The sequence below is a fragment of the Microchirus variegatus genome, assembly GCF_963457635.1.
Source record: "Microchirus variegatus genome assembly, chromosome: 19".
In the NCBI taxonomy this organism is placed as follows: domain Eukaryota; kingdom Metazoa; phylum Chordata; class Actinopteri; order Pleuronectiformes; family Soleidae; genus Microchirus; species Microchirus variegatus.
This window is the reverse complement of record NC_139820.1, coordinates 9,242,157-9,264,385: the sequence shown is the minus strand read 5'-3', so window position 1 is coordinate 9,264,385 and position 22,229 is coordinate 9,242,157. Positions and strand designations below refer to the sequence as shown.

General features: G+C 41.3%; 3 protein-coding genes across 3 annotated transcripts; 2 read left to right on the top strand and 1 right to left on the bottom strand.

Annotated features, from left to right (window-relative positions):
• Positions 1 to 1,572: 1,572 nt before the first annotated feature.
• On the bottom strand, positions 1,573 to 4,320 carry sid4 (secreted immunoglobulin domain 4; the record flags this gene model as incomplete). The annotated part of the gene is made up of 7 exons (XM_083906494.1): positions 1,573 to 1,791; positions 1,899 to 2,165; positions 2,259 to 2,438; positions 3,405 to 3,591; positions 3,684 to 3,856; positions 3,944 to 4,078; positions 4,170 to 4,320. Coding segments are annotated over 7 exons (1,098 nt in total), but the record flags the coding sequence as incomplete, so codon positions are not given.
• Positions 4,321 to 8,949: 4,629 nt separating this feature from the next.
• Positions 8,950 to 13,351, top strand: mvb12a (multivesicular body subunit 12A; the record flags this gene model as incomplete). The annotated part of the gene is made up of 9 exons (XM_083906370.1): positions 8,950 to 9,039; positions 10,456 to 10,539; positions 10,871 to 10,970; positions 11,095 to 11,224; positions 11,388 to 11,528; positions 12,694 to 12,803; positions 12,889 to 12,947; positions 13,101 to 13,166; positions 13,259 to 13,351. 9 exons carry the CDS (start codon positions 8,950 to 8,952, stop codon positions 13,343 to 13,345), a joined length of 867 nt encoding a protein of 288 aa, XP_083762496.1. The 3' UTR covers positions 13,346 to 13,351.
• A 3,484-nt stretch (positions 13,352 to 16,835) lies between these two features.
• Positions 16,836 to 21,463, top strand: LOC310941265 (transcription factor AP-4-like; the record flags this gene model as incomplete). The annotated part of the gene is made up of 7 exons (XM_083906404.1): positions 16,836 to 16,948; positions 18,761 to 18,926; positions 19,073 to 19,171; positions 19,295 to 19,465; positions 20,181 to 20,327; positions 20,423 to 20,584; positions 21,308 to 21,463. The coding sequence occupies exons 1-7, from the start codon at positions 16,860 to 16,862 to the stop codon at positions 21,461 to 21,463; spliced, it is 990 nt and encodes a 329-aa protein (XP_083762530.1). The 5' UTR covers positions 16,836 to 16,859.
• Positions 21,464 to 22,229: the final 766 nt, after the last annotated feature.

The window sequence follows — 22,229 nt, the reverse complement described above, 5'->3', positions numbered from 1 at the left end:
TTGCTGTCACTGATACAGTCTGACAGAGTCGCTTTTCCACCTCAGTGGTTCTTTATCACTTTAATTGTATGTGTGTGTGTGTGTGTGTATGCCTGCATTTCATCTTCCATTGGCTGCTCTGTGAAGTGAGGGGGTGGAGCGAGGTGACATAGGGCAGATGTTTCCTCCCCAGCTTTGAAGATGCTTGTAAAGATAGAGGGAGGAATAGTGAAGAAAAAAAAAAGACAGTGAAGCCCATTACTCAGTGGAGGTTGGGAGTTTTATGAGGGAGGCCCACAGTCGCACACACACTTGGAAATGCTGTCGTGGTCTCTCCAAGCTTCCTTCAACCCCTGACTGACGAGCCAGTATCTCACATAGACATTTTAAAGTTTTTATGTAGCCAGTCAAGCCGTCAGAGCATCGTTTTGCAACACATTTGCGTGATCGAGCTGAACTTTGGCTGTTCAGGGGGGAGTTTACAGTCCATGTTTGCACAGAGGGGTGTAATGATCAGCCAGATGTTTTTGCGTTTAAAAAAACAAAACAAAAAAAAAACATTTGTGGATGACATAGAGTCACATGGGGGGGGGGGGTGTTCTCTCTGCATCTGTCCCTCCACATATCAAGGGTGTGAGGCTCAGATTGCTTGGTCTTTGGCCTGAAGACAGCGTGACTGCCGGGAAGCTACATACTGCCACCGTGTGGTTAAATATATACCCACTCCTTCAATGAATATAACATCAAATGAATCAGAAATACACTCTATACATTGTTAATGTGGTAAACGACTATTCTAGCCGCAAACGTCTGGTTTTTAATGGAATATGTACATAGGTGTATAGAGGCACATTTCCAGCAACCATCTCTCCAGTGTTCTAATGGTACATTGTGTTTGCTAATCGCGTTAAAAGGCTATTGGATGATTAGAAAACCCTTGAAAACCCTTGTGCAATGATGTTAGCACAGCTGAAAACAGTTTTGCTGGTTCTTTGATGAAAGGGCAGAATTATTATTTTGAATAAAAATCATTATTTCTAATCTTGTCAATGTCTTGACTACATTTTACAACTCTTTTGATGAATAAAACCGAAGAAAATCCATCCCGTTCATCTCCCTAAAGCAGGCATGTCCAAAGTCCGGCCCGGGGGCCAATCACGGCCCTCGGTCAGATTTTGTACGGCCCGCAGCTTCAGTTCTATACTGTATTATTTATGGGCCAGGAGGGACTGGGGCAGAGAATCGGCCTCAATCGCATGTTATTTCCTTTTACCTTATTATGTTATTATGATATCTGACTCCAGATGTGAAAGAAATGCAGAATTGTTTCATTTGTTCACTCAAGGACAGTAAAATTATTATAAAACATGGCCTTTGTGTGTAAATTTGGCTGTTAAAAAGACTACTATTGGCCCCCAGAAATCTTTACATTATCAAATTTGGCCCTCGTTAGAACAAGTTTGGACACCCCTGCCCTAAAGCAAAAACAGAATGCAATTCAATGGCCAAAATCAAGACTTTCTATGATATAAGACTTTTATTTGTTTTGCTCTCCTTTCAATTTTGAAAGTGCAGCGTTGTAAACGAGGGAGGAAGACGTGACGAGAGACGACAACGACAGCAACTGCGCTGATTTTATATAAAAGTATAAAATTAACCGACATGCACAACAACTAGCTTTCACCGTCACACATCGAAATGTTCTATTGTATTAAATATCATTTCCTGTTTTCTCAGCATTACCCATTTCAACAGGGACGAATGCACGTATGCAGGGACAGACAGACTGAAAATCAGACACAATGGATTAAGCTGAAATGAGAAAAAAAAGGAGGAGAGGAAAAAAAGAGGGAAAAGTTAGATATGAGTTATATTTGGTGGACTTTACCATGGTGAAACATGATTAAACGACAGCTCACCCTTGATATTGACTCTGGCCAGAGCCTCACTGGAGCCAATGTGGTTGGTGGCGACACACTTGTACGTCCCACTGTGACTCGCTTGAACATGGGCTACATACAGCTTTCCATCCTTTGTGGTCATCGATCCTGCAGGAAGGCTCTCCCTGTTCGCCCGACTCCACACAAACTCAATGGGATGAGTGCCGTGGGCGAGGCACTGCAGGTTCAGGGCCTCGCCTGCCTTAAGTCTCACCTGGTCAGGCATGCAGGTGGCATACGGAGGAGCTGCGCGAAAGGAGACGACCGTTAAAACCTGCGCAGTGACAGTGACAAAAGCGCGTGCGTGTAGAGTATTATGTTGCGTTGCCGTCCACTCACTCTCGACCTCCATCTGCGTGTACGCCTCGCTGTAGCCGTGCACGTTGGTGGCGTTACAGATGTACTGCCCCGAGTCTTGGCGGCCCACATTGCTCAGCGTCAGAACGCCGCCACTCACTGTGTGTTTCCATGGCAGCGGCGCTCTGAGCTTGGACCAGGTAATGTCAGGCGGCGGGGAACCTGGAGGGTGGAGATGACGCAAAGACACAGTTAAAGATACACTACCGTTCAAGGGTTTGGGGTCACTTAGAAATGTCCTTATTTTTGAAGGAAAAGCACTTTTTTTTCAATGAACATAACATTAAATGAATCAGAAATACACTCTATACATTGTTAATGTGGTAAACGACTTTGCTAGCTTCAAACATCTGGTTTTTAATGGAATATGTACATAGGTGTATAGAGGCCCATTTCCAGCAAACATCTCTCCAGTGTTCTAATGGTACATTGTGTTTGCTAAAGGCTATTGATGATTAGAAAAACCTTGAAAACCCTTGTGCAACAATCTTAGCACAGCTGAAAACAGTTTTGCTGGTTCTTTGACGTTTATTTTGAATATGATGAAAAGTGTGACTTTTAATGGAAAACACCAAAAAATTGTATAGGTGACCCCAAACGTTTGAACGGTAATGTACATATGTATTCTGGCCTCTCATCGCCAAGGTGAATCTAATCTAATCCACTAATCCATGCTTTTATAACATCTCGGCTAGATGATTGTAATTCTCTGTATGTTGGCTTAGACCAGTCAAAAACAAGAAAGACCTCAACTCACCTGTGCTGTGCTCTCTCCACTGGCTTCCTATTCGTGTAATTGTTGTTTTTTAAAGCTCTTAAAGCTTTGGCACCATCTCATCTCTCTGAATTTAGAGATCTGAGGTCTAATAAGTTGCTGCTTTTAGAAATTCACGAATAAAAACCTGGGTCATTTTACGAGCCTTTTTACCCATGGAAATGAAATCTGCCCTCACCATTGAACATCTTAAATCGCTTTTAAAGACCCACCTCGTCTCCTTGGCCTATACCTCAGGATACAAATACCAACCTGGACACTTCTATGTAGGTTTTACCATTTTACTATTTTATTATGTCACTATTTAATGATATTTTGTATTGATTTTAAATAGAAATAAGGACTTGACTTACCACTGGCCTGACATGACATTGTGACTGAATGTCCCTCCACCACTGTCATCTCTGTGGTGCTCACTGTAGCCACTGGTACTCCCGGTGCTGCCTCAACAATGAGTTCAACTTTTACATCCGTCACCCCTTCATTGCTCTCAGCCTGGCAGATATAAACCCCCGCGTCTTCTGGACGCACTGCAGCCCACTGAGGAAACACATTCGAATTATCGTCTTTTTTACGTGAATTCAATGACAGTGTGGGAATTGAGCGTAGATATTGTTCGGGCATGTGTTCACCTGTAAGCTAGTGACATCGTTGGAGTCGGTGGTAAACAGCTGAAGGGTGGAGCCTTGCCGTTTCCAACTGAGAGTGGGACGCGGCCTGCCCGTGGCGCGACACGCCACTGACGCAGGGTCTCCTAAACTGACATGCAGGGGCCCTGCGGGTGTCACACGCACCTTGGGAGGAACTGAGCGAGAGGGAGGAGTTATGACATCACATTGGACCGGTGCGGTGGCTTATATTAACACACACTAAAATGTGACAACACACTCACATTTAACATTGAGCACAGCGGTGGCAGTGCTGCGGCCTGCAGAGTTGGATGCCACACAGCGGTACTGGCCCTGGTTGCCAGGTTTGCTTCTCACAAATGTCAGCACAGAGCCATCAGGACCAGTCTTAGCATTGTCTACAAGAGGGGAAAAAAACCAAAACAGAGTTAATTTTCACCTCATAGATAAAGATGTTGTCAACATGTGTACATTATTATTCCTCCTGACCTGGTAATGCTTGGTTGTTGGCTCTCCTCCACTCCAGTTGGATTGGCCGCGCACCACTGCCCACTTGGCACCTGAGGCTGACAGACTCCCCCTGACGCACAGTCGCAGCCCGGGGCTCCACTGAGATCACAGGAGCCTGGCCAGAAACTGTACAAAGAGATTACAGCATGGTAGCAACACACACGCACACAAGCAGCCAACTCTCTGAACCTTTAGACAGGCCTGGGATTAAACAGTGTAAACAAACAGTGACCCAGAGCAAACAACCTGAGCAAACACGCAGACTGAACAAAAGTGCTACTAATTTAATGACAAAGCAAAAAAAGAAGACTATAATGGGATTTTTTGCAAATTGACGTCATGCAGAGAGTTTTGGTTCGATCTCTTTGGTTGCCATTTTAACCGATAATATTTTGAACTTTTTTGCGATTTTTGTCCTTTTTTTCCACCGTGAAAAAGAGGATGTCCTCTGTTTTTGTTGTTTCTCCAGACAACACCGAGACAATAGTCTTCTTCTTGAAAACATGGACGACACTGCTGCTGATTTGCACGCACTGGTTTGTGTCACTAGAACATTTTTGTCATGTCCATAATAAAAAAGCAGGTATTACGCCGCGTAAGGACATAAGTTCAGGTGCAGAGTGGGAATGAAAGAGGCTTCATTCTCCCTCTGATAAATCCATGACCCATTAAAATGTGATATTTAAGGGTTTAAAAAAAACAGATCCACAATGTATTCAATATTTTTACAGACATGCAAACCTGCAAAACCTGGCAGATAGTTTTCTACTGATAAAAATAAATCTGATTTATTACCTGAACATAACAGTGAGCACAGGATCACAGCCGCAGGTGATAAATCCATGGCGAACAGTCTCTCTTTTTCACCCTCAATAAAACGTCTCCCACTCTGTCTCTCACTCTGTGTGTGTGTGTGTGTGTGTGTGTGTCTTTGACTGTCTCTTTTACACACCGTCATTTTCAACCTTTAACCCCCGATTTCCCACCGCCACTATTTAAACACAGCCTATACAGATTTACAAGTTTCATTGCAGTACTTTTTTTTGTACAACAAAATAAATAATAATAATTCCTGTTTTTTTGTTATAAATTGTGAGAAACGGCACACGTCCACGAGATTACACGCGCTGACATTGACGGTAATCTGCTGATTAAAGGACTTTTTTCACACCAAACCACACTACAGACACTGTTTTCATCATTTTAGTTGTCATTATTATCTTTCTGCTTTCCAAGAAAATGATTTCATTTCACCAAAACTATCCATGCGTGTGTGTGTGTGTGTGTGTGTGTGTGTGTGTGTGTGTGTGTGCACAAAGTCACATAGCGGCTGATCAAACAGGGTTCAAAGGACTCCCAAAGTACATCACTGTCCTTTGTCTTTGTCCTGTTTCCTTATCTCAGCTGGAAATGGATTTTAAACCTTTGTCCAATTTAATTCAGGTCCCGGGGAATTTAACAGTAAATGAAGAAGTGAACCCTTTGTTGTTAAGTTAGAAAGACTTGAGCTGGAAAACATGGTTGTTTCTGAATATCCGTGCTGTATGGTGTGGAAATGAAGGGTGGAAACCTCCCACCACCGTTAAGAATGGCAAAATAACAAACATCACCTGCATCTAAGTTACCTTTGCTCGAGAAGTCAGATTATTTGTTAATATGCAGTAGTATAGTTAGTCATGTCTGCTAGATCTCTGTGTATTATCTCTACTTCAAGCTAAATAAAACTGGTTTAACATGCATATTTGACCCTAATCTAAGCACTATGTTAAATAAATGCTGTAGAGTTTGTTCACAGCTCAGCTGGAGCGTAGTCTACAGAGTTTGTATTAATTGGACGAGGATGAAAAGAAGGACAAAGTACAGAATCGTTTGGCGATGGAAGGAGGGGACTGTGATGCCAATCATCACCAATCTGTAGAGAAGAGACATGATGTGAACTGAAAAGGGGAAACATAACATCAGATGTCCTACTGCAGATTGATTTCAATAGATCATCACTTAAATTGTACAGGAACCAGATTTATGCATTGTGATATAAATGTGAACAATTAATTAGAGTCAATCGCTGTATCGCTGGGTAAAGGTTAGAGTTAGGATTGTGCAAGTAGCGGTTATAGATATGGTTAGGGTACATTTCTATGAAAGACTATGTTTACATGTGTTTTGTTATCTCTTTTCTGATGTAAACCTGAACCACGAGTCATCATGAGGACAACAGCCTGGTCCTGAGTGAAGGATAAGGTGTGAACAATAGTAAGGTTTGGTTATGGTTAGGCATTAACTGGTTAATGGAAGTCAATGCAGTTTCCTAGGAACAATAGCTCTGCGTGTGTCGAATCCTCTTGTTTACAAACCAGTTGCCCACATTGAGAAAACTTTTTTTTTCGAGAATAAATTCTTAATTTAGGAGATTTGAGATTACAGTTGTACATTTACGAGAATAAAGTCGTAAATATTCTAACTTGTTGTCTTAGAAGTTGTTAAAATGAGGGGGTTATTGTACTTTAGAATAGGTTTCACAAACAAGGAGATAATCAATATGTTTGCTCATCAGCATCACATTGTCATAAGTATCAGGACTTTAAAAAGAATATGCAAGAGAATGCATCTTTTCCGCAGGAAGAACCAGGCAGACATGGAGGAAATCACTGCTTTTGTGGAGGGCGAAATAACTGGAACTGGTCGACTGCAGGGTTGTCGGTGGATCCATCAGCGAGCCGTTCAGAGGGATTTTTTGGTTTCTCAACAAACAATCCGACTCATAATTAATTTTACCCTTTGCTCAAGTCACTGGGTATTTATTCAAATAGTATGAACACACACAACTGTTGCCGTCAACTCTCCGACTTTCACTTCCGGTCCGTCACTCTAAGACGTCCGGGCGTAACATGAACAATTCCCATTGTTCTACACGCCGGCAGGACAGTACGACTTTATTCTCGTAAAATTACGACTTTATTCTCTTAAATTAAGACTTTATTCTCAGAGTATGTGAATGTTTTTTCTCAATGTAGCTAATACTCCGTAATACCTTTTCTTCCAACTTTGCTTCTTCTCCTCGTTCACTTGCTGTTTGTTTACATTCGCGAAGCCATCAACATGGCCACCACGTCCCAGAATGCAACGCGATGCCCAAGCCCTGTTATTTGACCCTGCCTGTGTACAACACTGCGTTTAGTTTATGTCCATTAAATGCCTTTTTTCCCCCAGGCTGTTACTTTTATGTTACTACCTGAGCGATGGTGATGGAGCACTTCTTGGCCAGCTCTTCTTTGGTTGTCTCTCTGAAGTAGGGCTAACCTTGACCGTTAGTAAACAAAAAGCAGACTTCGCTAACAGTCTTGTTCCAACTCTCGTCCATAACGGGTGTGATGCTGCCCTCTAGCGTTCCAGACCGTGTTCAGACGACATTTTGACGATGACGTCTGACCCTGTGACGTCATCGCCCCGGGATTTGACGGGAGTTGGAGTCCGAATGGATTCACAGCGCTTCCTGCTTTGACGAGCAACACCAAGAAACTCCGGCTGGTGAATAAAAAGTTGTTCGCCTGTGAAATCACTACAGCTAGGGGAGACAGAAGACACCGACTAAAAGTAAGTTTATATGTATGTGTTTATCCTTTAAGTCACAAAACAAAAGGACTTTATCTCAAATTCTAGACTTGGAAGCAGTCAGGTTTTGTCATAGGAAGAGTCGTAAGCTCGACTCGTTGTGTAGGTTCGTAGACAATGACTCAAAACCAGTCCTTGTTCGTAATTCATGGTTTTTATCATAAATAACTAACTTTGGAAATAAATGGGTGTTAAGTTTTTCCTGAAGCAGCTAAGTTGTCAAACAAATACAGCCATAGTTGATCTAAATGAATAGTTAGTTACCAATAACAACATGTTTTCCCATGTATGGAAGTCTATAGACAAGGAAATGCATAATTACTCAACATTATTGAGTAATAATGTGTTAAAGTCTGTGTCTCAACTTGAGTCAACCACACTTCTTCATTTTACATGGGACTGAATGCATTCACTTGACCTATTTATCTCAGTATTTCACCTCTATACATGTGATATCTTATTACAAAAAAGTAAAATAGTAAGTAGGTCATTTGTGTAAATGCTCACGAACACGTCACCCTCTGATTATAAGCCCAATTTCCCTCCGCTTATCCATAGCCATATGAAAAATAAGGGAGTCCTGGTCAAGATAGACAAAACAATTTCAGTTATAGGACACACAACAGAATATAAAAGCTGAAAAGAAGTAGTTAAAGTAGAGTATTTCAGTATTTTTTTCAATAAGTTCTCAATATGCTATCTCAGTCAGAATGGGGGTTCTTTACAAACAGATTTTTTTTTTTTTTTTAAATAGTAAATGCATATATTGTAAAGTGAACTCCAGGGCCTCACGTGAGCTAAGATGCTGTTGCCCCTAGGAATCCATTCTTGCGTTGAACAGAATCTCTTTGTCCTTGAACATTTTAGCAATAACGCAACCATTTAACCATTTAACCTAAACTGGATCGTTCTGTCCCAAACAATGTAGCCTTGGTATAACGCACACATTTAGACTGAGTCATATCCCGTTACCCTGAGTGAGTCCTCACTTTTTGTCGCAAACTATGCAGACCACAATTCTGATAAGACACCTCTGTCACCACAGCATTGTTGTGTGTACAAATCACGACTGGGCTAAAGGTATAAAAAGGATTTTATTTATGTGTGTATGAGCAATTTTATAGATGTTTCTTATCCCTATTATCAGATGTCCTTGATGGAACATGTTGGAGTGCGGCCCATCACAGCTGTGGCATGGACCTCCAACACCAGCACCTGCCCCAAAGACTTCACTATGGTAAGAGGAGAGATTCCCATTGCTCCTGCTACTGATTCACATGACCTAATATAGTCCATATAGAGCCATTTGTTCCTTTGGAGTTTCCACTGAAGCTGAAACCAGCCTTTGCGTAAATAATAAAGTCCTATAAACAATGCGAGCGGCTGTATTTGCAGTGAGGTGTAAACAACTTAAAGATTATTTGTGGGAGTGATGAGGAGAAAGTGTTCCAAAGGTTTGTTTTTCTAGTTCTACTGTAAACACAGGTCAGTTTGTACGTTGCCATGGTCAAAGTGGTGTAATTAAATGGAGTTGAAAACTCTGTGTTTCTCGGTACAGCGGCCGTATGGCTCTCATTCATACGGCTGACGGAGGGAAGGTGGAAGCCTAACAGCTATTGCTGGTAACGTGAGACGGCAGTGAATGGTTGGAATTGGGACTGTTAGTCGCCCTTTTTTAGAAAGCTCTGCAGGCTGAGGAAAGTCTGATGTCACTGCCCACCTCCTTGGCTGAAAACACCAAGACGTACTCACAAACACTTAATCCTCCCAGTCCTGACTCTCACAGACAGCCTGTGTGTGTGGGTGTGTGTCTATTTTTACTCCCAGCAACTCGATTTTGACGCTAACTGCTGAACTTCTCACATACTGTACATTGTCTCGATGCATCTGGATACGTCCTCAGTGACATTTCCTGGCATCTTTCGGGTCTTTTCAGCATCACACACCCTCACTTCTGTGGCAGACGACTCCTGGCCACAGAAGTTGCACACTGGAGCCTTAATGCAGTGCTTTGATGAGCTTTAAACCTGACCTTTAGAAACACATTTGGCCGTTTAAATGTTACATTACTGAGCGTAAACTTCCTTTCCAAAAGCTCCAGATGGAAATATGATGTTTTTGTGTATGTGCAGCCAGGGTTAATTCAAAGGTCTCATATTATAACGTGAAATAACAGAAGTAAGAAGACGATTTGTCATAATTCAACTCAATTTGCGGGCAGTGCACCCATACAATTTTTTTGTTTTTTGCGTTTTCCATTAAAAGTCACACTTTTATTCATCAAAAGAGTTGCAAAATCAATAGAAAATATAGTCAAGACATTGACAAGATTAGAAATAAAACTGTTTTCAGCTGTGCTAACATAATTGCACAAGGGTTTTCTAATCATCCAATAGCCTTCTAACGCGATTAGCAAACACAATGTACCATTAGAACACTGGAGAGATGGTTGCTGGAAATGGGCCTCTATGTACATATTCCATTAAAAACCAGGCGTTTGCAGCGAGAATAGTCATTTACCTCATTAACAATGTAAAGAGTGTATTTCTGATTCATTTAATGTTATGTTCATTGGAGAAAAAAAAGTGCATTTTCTTCAAAAATTAGGGTTATGATTATCTATATATAACTGTTCCCTTGTTTTCTTCTGCAGATCAACATCACAGAAGATGGATCCGCAGCAAACTTCACACGCAGCTTTGCAATAAAGTCTGGATATTACCTCTGTTACAGCAAGGTAACGATCTTTTCCGGTAAAATGGGTCATCTTCCAACCAGAAGGGTGGGGTTAGATCCCAGTCTCTGCTGGGCAAGACACTTAACCTGAAGTTGCCCCTTGGTGAATTTGAATTTATAGATGCTCCGTGTGGCGTGTGAATGGGTGAAATGCAAACCTGTAGTGCTTTGACTGGACATCAAGACTAGAAAAGCGCAAGAAAAAGACCATTGGCCATTGTTACTTGTGTCTTTTCACCGTAGCATTTAATGATGTAGAATGATTAGGTCTTTCAACACCGTTTTAGAAACACCAGATAACCCAACAAACCACCTCATCCCTCCCCTCTCAGGACCTGACATGTGGAATGGTCGTTTCAGACGTTCAGCTTCTCTCAGACAAAGATGCCATTCCTCATGGTTTCTGCTTCATCGCTGAGCACCTTGAAGCAAGTGAGTGCACACACCAAGTTGTACATATACAGTCCTTATATATTTATATATTTGCTGCAGATCACAGGAACATTTTACGATATTTTAATTTTCTGTATTGTTTTTTTTTGTTTCGTGTGCTCAGAGGCCTCCGTTTCGAAGAAGAAGCGCGTGTGCGTGCGAGTCGTTCCAGTCGGCAGTGTGGACACAGCTGTGTTGGACATCAAACTGACGGCCAGAAGCAAAATGATGCTGCAGCATTACACATATGTGGGGTCGGTCGCATTCACGCATACAAACATTTCTCTTGCAACTCGTTTTATCGAATGTATTTCAATAAATCCCGTCCACGGCGGGTCTTCATCCAGTATTATTAACAGATCGTTTCCGTTCAGCAGCACAGTAATGACTGTAACCTCAAGTGTGCTTTCTCATCAGGGACATCCATGGCTACGTGTTGTGGTGCAGAAAGGGACGTTTTTCTAACCCCATGCCCCAAGCCAAACCCCGCAGTGTGAGCTTGGATATCCGCAAACTCTCCCTAGACCAATCGTCGGGTCCTCTGCCCCTCAGACCCAGGTACTCTTTCTTCTTCTTCTTCTCTTCTTGTGCTGTTGTGTTACGCTAACTGTCCTTGTGTCCTCCTTCACAATCTTCATTAACCTTCTCTGTCGTCTTGAACATACTTTGTCCAATATAATCACTCTCCTTCCTCTCCGTGTGACCAAACCATCTCAACCTGGCCTCTTGTACTCCATTTCCAAACTGTACAACCTGAGCTGTCCCTTAAATATGCTCACTACCAACAAAAATCTCAGCATCTTTAACAGACAGTGCCACTGTCTTCAAGCCATACATCTTAGCAGGTCTCGTTAATATAGAGGGGTCCTTCAAACTCTAGTGCATGACTTTTAAATATGAATAAATGTCCATTAGAGACGAGCCATTGTCATATGAGTTCACAAAATGCTGATTGAGCCCACACAACTCTCTCTGTGTTATCCAGTATAGCAATATCTGACGATATTCCCATGCTGCACAAAACAACTGCTGCTTTATACACACAAACGCTCCCGCAGACTGGTCTGATAGTATTGCATGACATAGCCCTCTTTCACCTGAAAGAGGCAGCATCCAAATAATATTAGGTTGTGTCTGTTCACAAAGACCAAGCAGATGCAGAATAATAACATTAACAACAAAAATCACCAAAGCTTACGCACTGCAGCTTTAAGTAACTCACAAAATTCGTATTCATTCGGGGATATTTTGCAGCTCTTCTTGAAAACATGAGATTTAATCGTTTTTTTAATATATTATATATATATATACATTTGTGTGTGTGTGTGTATATATACGTGTGTATATGTGTGTATATATACGTGTGTATGTGTATATGTATATATATATATATACATATATATATATATATATATATATATATATATACACGTATCAGAGGTGGGAAAAGTACTAAAATATTGTACTCAAGTAAAAGTACCAATACAAATATTACTCAAGTAGAAGTAAAAGTAGTCATCTGAAAATGTACTCAAGTAGAAGTAAAAAGTAGTTCATTTGAAATGTACTTTAAGTAAAAGTTACTTAGTTACTTTGCGTTGGGTGTGAGGGTAGTAGAAATATGACAAGGGGTCAGAAATCCAAAACTATTTTGGAGCTCATGGCCCGATGCAACACAGGATATTACGCCATGTCAATAATATCCTTTTATTTGTTACCACAGCAACCCTCCTCCTCTAGCGCCGCATGGTAAGCTGAGTCAGAGACGCCACACCCTCCAAATCAAGGACAACTTGGACAAGCCTGCTGACAGCAGTATCCACGGGATTACAGGTACTCGGTGCAGTTTTTTGACACTTCAGAGTTTTGTCATCGGACGCAGCTCGCTCACCTGTAACCTGCTCCTCACTCTCTGCAGCTCTAGACGGAGTTCCCTTTAGTCTGCACCCAAAATTTAACGTCCAGGCGAATGGGACGGTACGTTTGACTGTATTTTCAATACATTTTAAAGTGACGGGCTCAATTTTTAGCAAATTAACTCGTTCAATTCCTCATTTTCACATCGAGTATTAAGATGTATCCCAAAGCATGTCGTGACATCTCTTTCTCTTTTCCACATTTCTTTCGTAGAATCATCTGCTGAACTCTCAAATGAACAACATTCGTATAAAGTCTCTCCAAGACATTGAAAATGAGGTAGGCCCACATCTGTGTCCAACTTTATTTATATCATTATATACACTACCTGTCAACATTTACTTGAATTCATTTTTGTGTGTGTTTTTTAGTATAATTACACATTTGCTGTGGAGGAAAAAGCCGCCAAGAGGACCAGGCCATCACTGTCCACAGGAGGCGCTTCATCAGCTCAGTGATTAAATCGACGTTATCAAGAGTTTCAGGTTTTTTTTTTGCTCTGTCCAAAGGCCGACGTTCCAAATCATGTATATACTGTATTTCAAATGACAGAGACATTTAGGTAAATATATAGGATTAAGCTTTACAGGACTTTGGGTGTAAACACATTTTTGTAACAGAGTCGGCGTGAAGTTCACCTGCGGGCACTACCATTCTTTTATAATACTAACATTCATGCTTTTCCAGGAAGGCATTTTTTTTAAACATTCCACTTTCTTGCTCTCTAAAGGAAATGTCTGTTTGAAAAAGATGTTATTGTACATGCAATCAGTTTGTCTTAGGATGTGTGAAGACTGTGTTCAGGAACGCAGCCTTTAAGGATGTTACAGAGTGAGATGTGTGACGGGTCTATGAACCCGTGCAGTATACAAACATCGGGAATAATTGTGTGTTAAATATGGGCGGTGTTGTATTATTCTGTATATGAGCAAACAGAAATGCATGAAAAGCCCCGCCTGTTTGAAGAGTAGCCCTCTATCTATGTTTGTGTTATTCCCACAAAAAATAATATATCCTATTTTAAGGTGCGTGGATGACGGTTATATATTTTGCTATTTTAGTTATGTTACTCCTACTAGAACAAGTTATGTGGTGAGAAAGGGAGACGGATGTTTTTATTTGTTTTTGCTTTGTTACTTTTTGCAGATTAAGGGCCAAATATTTATATAACTCCTTGAACATTATTATAATATTGTTTTTATGAACGTTTTATTGCATTGCAAAAAAATAAAAGCTCTTAAGAAATACAGCTTCGCCTACTTGTGTAGAGCAAATTTGGAATTTTGCCAACTAGGTGCAAACATTCACTTCTTTTTGCCGTTTACTGCAGTTGGCATCCATAATGTCTTTCACCTTTCCTTTCCTTGACTTATCCTTAATTCACCTTAATTAAATTGTCAAAGAAGTGTATTATTATTGTTATGCACAAATAATATCTCATGTAATTCAATATCCTACTTCAAGGAGTGTTTTGTTACATTACTGCCACCTGCTGCTTTATAGTATGTACTGCACATTGCCTTCCATACTGAGAGCCAGCATGAATTTGTTTTCAGTACAGTTGCTCACTTAGACATAATTAAATACAGGAATAAATACATAAATAAATGCATGAATAAATGCTTTACATTTATTAATTTATTTATGCATTTATTTATTCCTGTATTTATTTATTGACATGTCAGGTCTCGTCCTCCATACTCTTGAAGCAACATGGACGTGACTAAATGCTAAATTCACACAGTGTTGTTGTGCCGTGGGGGGATTTAGTGATTAGCAGAAAATGAATTGAATTTAATCGGAACATTGTGGTGAAAGTACAAATTATACGTGTAACACATCAGATTATTATGAGGCCCTAATCTGAATTTATTAATAATGAGATTCTATAATGAACACAGCCATCAACACTTCCTTTCAAATAGTTGATTTAGTGTTGCATATGGTATTATTATTATAACGTGACATAATGCAATATGTCAAGGGGTCACAGGGGCTTTAGAACCAGTCGTATGCAGAGGGGGAAAGAGTACTGTAATACTCAAGTAAAAGTACCACTATTTTGAGAGCATTTTACTTAAGTACAAGTAGAAGTACTGGTCTAAAAATGTACTCAAGTTCAAATAAAAAAGTAGCTTCTTTTTTTAACAATGTGTTGTGTTGTGCAATACAGGACGAGGGGGACACAAATCTCACATGAATTGTTTTTAATTAAACCCTTTAAGGTACGCACCAAGAAAAAAAGCAAAGGGAAAATTATTTCTTTGCATTTTTTATTTTATTTTTTATCCACAAAAATCAATATATATATATATATTTTTTTTTTCTTTATTTCTTTTTTTTAATTAGACCCTACAGTATTGCAGATACAGGCCTCTACCAAACGGTTGAGACGTCGGTTCATAATAAACCTGGTTTGCATAATTCATAAAGTACAACAATCAGAACAAGTGACATTACGTGTTTGTGAGTCAAAATACATTCCTGTAATACAAAGATTTGACTTTTATATGTAAAAAAAAACACAGCGTTAAATAAAATAGAAACATATATCCCATATCAAAAAAATACTTAAATAATAATGTAAATCAACAGAGGCACCCGGAACAAGGTAATAAAAATGGTTTATAAATAAAATATAAAGTAAAATAATCACATCTGACAACTATGTAAAAACTGTGAAAAAACTTTGGTAAAAATGGGGAGAAAAATTCTAAATAAACTACAACAATCCAAACTTTTATATATTTTTTTTAATAAATTGCTCTTGGGGGCACTCTAGTGGTCACGGGGCCCTAAGCAGCGGCTTTGTTCGCCTATGCCTTGGACCGGCCCTGTGCTGACAAAATAATACATGTACACACACAAAAAATGTATCAGTCAACAAGGGTCAAGAGTCACGAATCTCACTCACTCAGGGACCTCAATTAGCCAATTCACCTGTCCTCATCAATCATTCACCTGTCCATCAATCACTGCCAAAGTTTCTGGGTGTTTTGTATTGATTTATTTTTTAAATTCAGGCCAACATTTTTACTCAGTAACTTAAGTACTACTTAAGTAAAATTACACATGTTAAAAAATGACTTAGTACAAGTACACAAAAAAAGGACCCAGTTACAGAAACGTATATGGCGGAGAAACATCAAAGGTGAAAGCACATTTTACTGTAGTCATTACGAAGCAAAAGATTTGTGTTGTCTTTATTCGTTGGCTTTTGTATCCGTGTTGCTTTGTACGTTGACTTAATATCCTTGGAATCCTCTTCTTTCATGCTTAGAATGCCATAAATGTGGCGAATTATAAACCATTTATAAATATATATTATTTAATTTGTTACAACAACGTCACTATCTCTCGTGTTTAGTGCAGTGTTACACAATATTTTTACTTCTTCCATTTGGGGGGGGGGGCCTCCAAGCTAAAATATATTATATTATACAGATATGTATTAAAGATTCTTACATATTTGTATAGTTGGCATTTTATTTGTATGTTATTATTTGTGTTCGGTGAGGATTGTAACACCGCATTTTACGCAGCGACTTGCTGGTTTGTTTGTTCTGCTTTTCCGGAAAACGGTCTGATTCCAACCAGCTGTTTCCCGCCTCACACAGATCAGCTGCACACACACACACAGTAGTAGGCGGAGGAAGCACACACACACACACACACACACAAAGGTAGTAGGCGGAGGCACGAGGCCACACACACACACACACACATTGGAGGGAACCCCATCAGCTGTGTGAAGCAACACAGCTTTCATTTACTTTTATTTTTCTATCTCCGCTCTGTTTATTCGCTGTTTTGTTTTTCCCCCTAAGAGGTGATATTTCAGACATGCGTCACTGAAAACAGCGACAGCTCTGCGGCAAAAACAAGCAGGACGGACGCAGCGGAGAGAAGCGAAAACACGGACAGCAGCAGCAGCAGAAGAAGGAGGTGGTGGAGGAGGCTGTGAAAGAAAGCATGGAATATTTCATGATGCCGACAGAGAAGATCGCGTCCTTACAGCAGTTTAAGAAGACGGAGAAGGACGTGATAGGAGGACTATGCAGGTGTGTGTTTGTACCCGACGGCTCTTTCGTGTGACTGTCGCGCGCGTGTGTGTATGTGTTTGTGTTGCAGCCCGATTCCGTTTAGCATGCTAGCTCCGATACCTTGGCAGCACCTTGGGTTGGTTGTAGACATTAGCAGTTTGTTGTGCAGCCAGCTGCTGCTGCTGCTGCCGCCGCTGGCGGCGAGAAAACGGGACGATGCTATGTTCACCCGCGGCGTTATTTACTGAGCCGTTAACGCGTAATAACACGCGGGGCACGTTTGCAGCCATCCGGCGCATGAGTATGTAAATCGCGGGGGGTGAAATCAATACATTTGCGTCCAGCTGAACCAACACCACGTGGTGGTGAACGTGTTGCCCGCCGCCCCGCTTCTGTGCACATAACTACGCATTCTATTCCATATTTTATTTGTATTTTGTATCCGTTTACTCCGAGGCATTGCATTGTTGTGTATTAAATTATCAAAAGGTGGTGCGTTGGGGCTTCCGCTGCTCGTAACTGCGTCGTTGAGCAACGCTCCCGAGCAGCTGCCGTGGTTGCGTCGTATGCTAAAATTAGCCTAGCGTGGCTAACTAGGTAGCTGTAACCATGCACTGTGTAGTGTGTGAAGGTTACGCGACTGTTGTTTACGCATACATATGAGCTGGCGAGTTTATTTGAAAACACACAGTCGTATCGTTGTATAAGTGGACACGTCCGTGTCAGCAGCTGGTTAGTGCCAGTGTTAGCTCGCTGCTAGCAGAGGAAAGCATTGTTCTCCACGATGCTTGCCAGGGGGCCTGCGGCTCTTGCGGAGTCACATTTCACTGCTGCTGCCGCCTCTCAGGTGCGCCCCCTCCGGCCATGTCAGAGGCCCGCAGCCCCCGGAGGCTACAAATGACAACAGCTGATTTGACCTCTTTGTGTTTATGCTTTTGTGTTGTGTGCTGTAGTGATTTCTACATCATTTAATTAATGGACACATGTTTTGATATTCAGTTAGTCTGTTTTTGTGTGTTTTGAGATACAATGTATAATTTTTATAATCTCAATTTCTTAAATATTTAATATTTCCTAATTTCTGCATGAACTAAATACCCAGACTAAAGAAAAACAGGGCATCATTTTGTGCTTTGCAATGATAAAAATAACCATTAGTTGCAGTCTGGGCAGGTCATCACAACCCCTCAAAATCAGGTAGAAATCCAAGCACTGCATTTATGTTTTTATGCTCTTTTCACTGTTTTTTTTTTTTAAAAGAAGCAGTCACTTCTAAACACGAAACTTAAGATCAAGTTAGACCACTTGGAATTTCCACCGCACACAATCATCCTTTTGTAGAAAGCCATGTGAACTGTGCCCTCTTGTTCGACCTTTGTAAACACCCCAGATCTGGTCCTTCAAGTCTGTCCTCTTGGTCCTGTGACCAACCTTTTTTTTTTTTTGCCTTAATGGTTCACTTATTTTCCAGCCTGAGTAAATATGTTAGACGATATTGCCACCATAACATCCAACCTCATAGGAGGAAGTTGTGTGAGAGGGCACAGAGTTCAGATAAACCCAAAGACCACCAGGCAGCTTGTCTGAGGAATGTAGAGAGGTCAGGGTTAACTCCTGGTAAAGTACCAGGTTAAAGGTTTTAAGTCTTAAGATTGTATTCCTTGATGATCAGTTTTATTTATTTGGCCCAGATTTGTGGCCTTGTCTCAAGTTGTGTGGTCAGAAAACTAATTACCAGCTATTTTGGATGTGCTCTTTTTTTCCAAGAAGAATAAACACAGTAAGTGTTTCATTCACGACAAATCCTAATCTTCCTTCTCTATTCCTCAGTCTGGCCAACATCCCCCTCAGTCCAGAGACGGCCCAAGACCAGGAGAGGCGAATCCGCCGTGAGATCGCCAACAGCAATGAACGCCGGCGCATGCAGAGCATCAATGCAGGCTTCCAGTCCCTCAAAACACTCCTGCCACATGCAGATGGAGAGAAGCTCAGCAAGGTGCAGTAGACAGTCAAGAGTTCACACTAAAACAGTTGCTAAAGATTTGAATTATGTGTAATGCCTGGCAGGAAATTAGACTTTTATACACACGGTCTTGATTGGACTTGAATTGAAATATCTGTGTACTCTTTAATCCCTGCCAGGCGGCCATCCTGCAACAGACGTCTGACTACATCTTCACATTGGAGCAGGAAAAAACACAGCTCCTGGCACAGAACAACCAGCTCAAACGCTTCCTCCAGGTAACAGCCCGTACCACAGTTAGTCATTATGTACACATGTCCATAACCATGTTGTGAAAATGAAAACGCGCACGTCGTCGTCATCAAGCTGTGATTTCACATTTCACTCCGTGACAACTTCAGGAGTTCAGCGGTTCCTCTCCAAAGCGGAGGCGAGCAGAGGAGAAGGACGAGGGGATCGGCTCTCCAGACACACTAGAGGAGGAGAAGGTGGAGGAGGTGAGGAGGGAAATGTTAGAGCTGCGGCAGCAACTGGACAAGGAGCGATCAGCGCGTATGCAGCTTGAGGAGCAGGTCAGTGAACAGCAGGAGATGGATTTCCGGACTAATGTTCTGTTTATTCTTATTGTATTTATATGTATTTGACAGTGATAAACGGAGTGTATCAAAACGACTGTAAATAGTCCTCTTGCAACTTAGATTCTTCTCTGCCTGACACAATTAATTTTTCATCATTTTAAAGTAATAAAAAGTTTGCTATGTTCAAGCACAGAGTGAAATTAATAGAGACAAACTGATTGTCGAAGGAGATTATTTTAAATTCACATCTCCAGGCTGCAAAGTGGTATTGTCACACAGAATAATCGGAAACTTAAAAAATGTGCAAAACTACTTGACCGAAAAGTGACGGCCGCAGGTCACCGTAGCAATGTGAAGAGCTGATGGTGGTGACAGCCTCACCAGGACACTAACTGATGTCTGGCAGCCTTTATCCTGGATCTACCTGAACATCAGGTTTTGATGGAAGTGGCAGTTGATAAAGACAAATAAGAATTAAAAGAGAAATGTAAACAATAGGGAAATTGTATGGCTAAGGGCATGCAATTAAATGTTTTTAAAGAAATTTTTTTATATGTTTTTATATATACATATTTGTTTTCTTTATATGCATGTGTGTGTGTATATATAGATTTATATTTTCTTTTTTATTGTGTGACTCATACGGCTTGGACGTTAGCAGGTGCATGTTGGTACTCGAGTTCTGATTGATGTGTGTCCTTGTGTGCAGGTGCGCTCTCTGGACACCCAGCTGCACCCAGAGCGTTTGAAGGTGATCACCCAACAGCTGGAGGAGGAGCAAGCACTCATTCAGAGCCAGACGCTCTTACGGCTGCAGCAGATCCACGCAGCTGACAGACAAACACACAGTCCACAGGTTAGACACGCACAGAGCGAGAGAGTGGGATGATGTCGGTCATATGTGCAAAGAAAAACTCTGACATGTATTTTAATATTCTGTTTGTCCTCCAGGTGCTGGCTCACCCTGCCCCAACCCATCACCCCACGGTCATTGTCCCAGCTCCAACACTAAGCCAGCACGCCCACCATCATGTCACCGTGGTGACCATGAGCCCGTCTGGCCACACCAGCACTGTGTCCACATCCAGGCAGAACCTGGACACCATTGTGCAGGTACCTTGTTGTTAAACTTTGTATGTCTGGTGTTTTTTTAGTTGTCGTTTAATTTTGAAATGTATTATTTCAGCCCAAATGTTTCCAACATTCTTTTAATCCATATAAATGGTAAAGACAGAGAAGGTAACAGACTGTTTCATTCTCTTCAATCACTGTTTAAGTGTATTTTCCATGAAATTATTATTCAATTATTTTTAAATCCAATTAATCAAGGAATAATTGGTAGAATACTTTGATATACTTTGAGATATTTGATAGCTGCAGCCCTAGTAAGCTACTTTTAAATCAGCCAACATCAATGTTTACGTTGGCATGTGCCGTTAGCATTAGCAACTGGATGCTTCCGGCTCAGATGCTGAATCATTGAGGACGTGCTGTTGTGGTACGCCAGTTGTCGCACTGCATCTTGTTGGCTTCTTGTTTAAGCGTGAAATAATTGCGCTGAACAGACCGCGTGAGATGGGAATTAAACAAGTTTTGGCCTCGAGGAATTTTTGTAATCGAGTTACTTGAATGGCTCGTAGTAATCCTTGCAGCCCTATATGCAACCTAACAAAAAAAGCTAGGATACACAGTGACTTTGGGGGCAAAACCAAGAGGAAGGGAGCAGGCTGCAACCCAGCAACAGGTATTTTTGATGTAGAGCGAGAGAGATCCGTTGTGACAGAAATTGCGTGATGTGCGTCTAACAGTCGACGATGTCGTCTTTTCTCACCTCAGGCCATCCAGCACATCGAACGCACTCAGGGTAGGAGAGCCAGTGCCGAGGAGGAGCAGAGACGAGCAGTCATCGTAAGCCCGGCCCACGCAGCCATGGACACGGCCTGCTCGGACACGGACACCGACACAGAGGGAGAGGACTGCTCGATGAACTGATTTGCCCGACAAACAAAAAACACAAACACACACACAAACACTTAAAATGCCTACTCACTGTAAGATCCCCCCCCCCCCAAGGAGCTTGACTACTTTTTAAAAGAAAATCTGTCTCTGGCATTATCCAAACTCCTAAATCCAGTGGTTAAGCTCAGTGTCAATCGTGTACTGTAAAATCTCTGAATATGGAAACATAGGATGGTCAGCGTGTACAGGAGACCCTGTGGGATTTCTAGAGGCGGTTTTATCAATGTCTGAGCCGGTCTGTCACTACTTGAAAACTTAAGGGTCTCCTCGACGTAAACAGCTCTCAGCATCGGTCTGTCCTTCATTTGTGTTTTGTGTGTTCATCGATCTGCTCATCCTCACTGGCACGCTGACAGTATTATTTGTCCTAAATACTGGTGGACACAGTGTCGTGGAGAGTTGAATGTAACAACAGAATAAGCAAAAGCAACTCTTGATTCTGAGAAGGGACATGGTGTTGCGGTGTTTTTTGTCCTCAGTCTTAATTTAGTTCCCCCCCGCGTGTTTAATTCCTGTGCGAGCGGCCATGAAATGAAACCCCGACTTAAACAGCAACTGAGGGCATTTCTGAAATGTAAAAGTTTGGGAAATGAAACGCACTAGACTGCAAATTATATTTACACAGAGACCAGGTGGGGATGCACCTAACGATTGTTTGAGTAATCGTTCGACCCATTAAATGTTGAAGAAAAAGAATCAGTCTTTCTTTGTTCTATGAAGCAAAGAAACCGAAACAAAC